General features: G+C 28.6%; 1 protein-coding gene across 1 annotated transcript; it reads right to left on the reverse strand.

Annotated features, from left to right (window-relative positions):
• Positions 1-69: 69 nt before the first annotated feature.
• Positions 70-1,377, reverse strand: LOC108570051 (coiled-coil domain-containing protein 97). The gene is made up of 3 exons (XM_017941647.1): positions 449-1,377; positions 200-362; positions 70-123 (listed from the first exon to the last, which is right to left on the reverse strand). The coding sequence occupies exons 1-3, from the start codon at positions 1,318-1,320 to the stop codon at positions 70-72; spliced, it is 1,089 nt and encodes a 362-aa protein (XP_017797136.1). The 5' UTR covers positions 1,321-1,377.
• Positions 1,378-1,624: the final 247 nt, after the last annotated feature.

Here is a 1,624-nt window from a genome sequence, read left to right on the forward strand (position 1 = left end):
GTTTTCATAAATTTTTATTTATAAATATTGTATCTATATTACTGTACATATATAATATTACATCTGAGATTAATCATCACATACAAGATTATCCAAGGAAAGCCTACTTGTAGCATCCTGCTCCTATTGAATAAACAATCTTTTTATGAATCAGAACTTTTAATGTGAACTGATCATAAACTGTGAAATATCAATTAACCTTCAATGATTTCATATAAATATCCAGTTCATCCTCAGTCTCAATTTCATTTGTGTCTTCAGCTGGACCAATAGTTTCAGGTGATTCTGAATCAAAATATTTATCTTCTTCATCCTGTGTTCTTAGATCTATATTGTCATATGCTTCATTGTCATCAACATTACTGAAAGAATTGAAGAAATTTATAATGTTCAAGCAACAAATTCAAATATACTATTGCAAGAACTGGTATTAAATGATTATAAAAACCTGTAATCAAAATCTGTGTCTTTCCCATCCAGAAAGCTTTGATACATATTGGTCACAAATTCCTGTTTAAGTATTTGTTTCTCTGCCTTTGAAATACTATCTGGATCTATTACTGCTCTATTATGTTGTATACTACTACTTTCCGACATAGATGTTTTACCCCATAAAGTAACTTTATCTATGCTTTCTATTGAACTATACACATCCTCCTGTTCTTCATCTGAATCATTTTCCTCTAACACACTTTGTTCTTCTTCTTCCTGTAATTTTTGCTTCTTCTTTAAATTATCCCTTTCAATATTTTCCATTAATAAATTCACAAAAGTAATATTTTTAGTATCTATATTATCTCTAATTTTTTTTTGTTCTTCAGTCATATATTGTCCAACTAAATGCTCATATAACAAAGGATTTCTCTTCATCATTTCAGTTTCACTAAAGTATTCTCCTTCTTCTATTAATGTTTTCAAAGCTTGATATCTCCTATTTCTAACATCTGTCTGTCTTGTTGAATTGTTAAAATATCTTTGCAATCTGTTAAAATGATGAGCAATTTCATAATCTTTGTCCTTAAGCTTTTCAAAGTATTTTAAATGTTCTCTCTTCATATAATGTCCAAACTTAGACAAGAACAAACAATAGCTCTTTTGAAGAACATTCCGCGCAATTGTTAATTTTTCTTCAAAACTCAAGTCTGGATCATTTTTTTGTTGACTTTTGAAAATTGCCTTGCTATTTGCTACATGATTTAATAGTTTTTCTTCCAAAGATTTTTCCTGTTCTTCTCCATCCAAGGAAGTATATTGCAAATTATGATCGTTATCTTTTTCATCTACAATCATTTCTGGCATACAGTCTTCTCTGTTACTCATGTCTAAGCAAAGTATATGTTTTTAACCATAACCTTCACATAATTAATCGATATGATTAATTTATTTGTCAATGTTATTTTATAGATGCATATATATTAGTTTCGAACTTATTAATAATTTAAAGCATTTTTAAAATAATATTTTATCGTCATTCTTATTTTAATGTACTTTCCCCATATGATTGACGAAACATCAGTTTCAATTGATGCGTCATCAACACTGGCTGTCACCGGAGACTTAACCAACAATTTTTCTTTGATATGAGGCTACTTTCAAACATGATACATCACGAAATGTGTAATAA

This window comes from Habropoda laboriosa, unplaced genomic scaffold (genome assembly GCF_001263275.1).
Source record: "Habropoda laboriosa isolate 0110345459 unplaced genomic scaffold, ASM126327v1 C6085855, whole genome shotgun sequence".
In the NCBI taxonomy this organism is placed as follows: domain Eukaryota; kingdom Metazoa; phylum Arthropoda; class Insecta; order Hymenoptera; family Apidae; genus Habropoda; species Habropoda laboriosa.